This window comes from Rhagoletis zephyria, unplaced genomic scaffold (assembly GCF_001687245.7).
Source record: "Rhagoletis zephyria isolate East Lansing unplaced genomic scaffold, Rhagoletis_zephyria_1.1 Rzeph_scaffold_22218, whole genome shotgun sequence".
Lineage (NCBI taxonomy): Eukaryota > Metazoa > Arthropoda > Insecta > Diptera > Tephritidae > Rhagoletis > Rhagoletis zephyria.
The window spans coordinates 1-1,929 of record NW_016179276.1 but is presented as its reverse complement, the minus strand read 5'-3'; the positions used below and the strand labels follow the sequence as shown (position 1 = coordinate 1,929).

General features: G+C 33.6%; 1 protein-coding gene across 1 annotated transcript; it reads left to right on the top strand.

The window, feature by feature from the left end:
• Positions 1 to 248: 248 nt before the first annotated feature.
• LOC108381343 (ABC transporter F family member 4-like) lies at positions 249 to 1,434 on the top strand (the record flags this gene model as incomplete). The annotated part of the gene is made up of 4 exons (XM_017637763.1): positions 249 to 342; positions 416 to 1,181; positions 1,241 to 1,280; positions 1,361 to 1,434. Coding segments are annotated over 2 exons (762 nt in total), but the record flags the coding sequence as incomplete, so codon positions are not given.
• Positions 1,435 to 1,929: the final 495 nt, after the last annotated feature.

Below are 1,929 nucleotides of genomic sequence, written 5' to 3'. Positions count from 1 at the left end.
AAATTTGCAATTGAAAACATTTTGAATACCGTGAAAAAACTAAACAACGAATACTTCTGTGAGTAACTGTAAGTGCAAGAGCATTTCCTAAAGAATTGACTCCGCAATACTTTGGAAAGGGCCCGCTGATCATTCATTGCCACATTTTTCGTAACTAAATTTGTACATATCTTTCCTTTCATTGCAATTTTTACCTACCTCTACCTCCACATTAAACCTGGCCATATAACAAATTCATTAAAAGTTAGACGGAAGAAACAGAAAAGAAATCTGATGGAGAAGAAAATGTAAATGAAGAAACAGAAAGTGAAGATGTGAAACCTGAAACGGAAGAAATTAAAGGTAAAATACAATGGTATTCAGAATTGGTATTTAAAAACCAGCCACCACATTACAATACTGCAATACTAAACAGATAAATCTGATGAAAAGCCTGAAGAAAAAGTCGCTAAAGAAAGTGATAAAGGCGATGCGGCGAAGAGCGAAAATGATCCGGAAGAGAACCAAACGGAAGGAAATGCGAAAACTGCAGAAATTGCGGTTGAAGAGGGAAATAGTGCCGATAAGGAAGAAAATGATGAAGATGAGTCCAATACTTCAGAAGTAGACAACAATGAAACTGAAACAGATAAAGAAGAAGTGAAAGACGAGCCAAATAAAGTAGAAAACAGCGAGAACTCGAAACATGTTAACAATGGAACAGAAAGGCAAGCCCCTGATGCGAGTACAGATGAAAAGGATACAAACGAAGAAAATTTAAACGAAGCTATAGAAGATCGAGGAAAGGAAACCAAAGCGGTTGAAGACAGCGATGTGGAAGATAAAGGGAAAACGCATGAAGAAATAGGAAATGTAGATAATATTGAAGAAGAGGAAAATGAGAGTGGAGAAGATGAAGATAGTAAAAGTGAAAACGAAAAAGATAAGAAAGCAGAAAATTTAGATCTAGCGAAAGAAGATGAAAAGGAAGTTGAAACAACAGACACAATAGAAGCTGATAAAACTGCAGAAAAGAAATCGGAATCTATCCTTGATGACGAAAAGGAAACTGAAACGAGCGAAGAAGACCCACAAAAAGAATAAGTCGAATGATTAATATGTATTTACAATAATAGAATTCGTCGAGCGGCAGACTGTTTAGCACATCGTTAACTTAATTTAATGCTTCATTTCCATTCACAGTATATCACAGTAATCCTTCCTTTTTTACAGAATTTGTAACAGCTTGAATTTTTTCCAGGTTTCTTCCGAGTACCGCATCCAAACCCTCACTGCTTATCGTAATATAAATATTAATTTCTATTTTCACTTCAAAATGCGTATGAAGGTATTTGTATATATTTTTTTTGCCTTTCGGTAGCTCGTTCAGCAGCAAAATGTGTAGATCCCAACAAGAGGTTGCGGTATTCTTCTGGAGGATGTCTTAATTGAGAGCAAAAACACATGCATCTGCTCATTCTGAAGCGGTGGTTCATCAATTAACCAGTGCTCAACATGGTTTTGGAGAAAAACAATTGCTTTAGTTTTATTTCTTTTTTATTTTCTGTGAATTTATTTTTACGTTTATGTTTTTACACTAATGACGACCATCATCACCGGCAAAAGTCGAATATTAAACAAGAATGTAATTGCCTCCATTTGTTATAAATTTTAATCATTAAACACCTTCAATATTTGCTTTTACTGTGTTGATTTCAAATTGTAAAATTGGATTTTATAAGTAATACAAAACTAGCATAAATGCCACCATTTAAAAAAAAACTTGTAGTCTGTTTTACAATTTCATTTAATTTTTCTTGACAAATGCTCAAATAGATGTATCTACATGTAAGTATTTTTTACTAAAACCATGTCAATTATATGTTCCTAAAATTTATTCTTAATCTTAGTTAATGTGTGTTATGTCGATGGAATCATATCGACAGTACT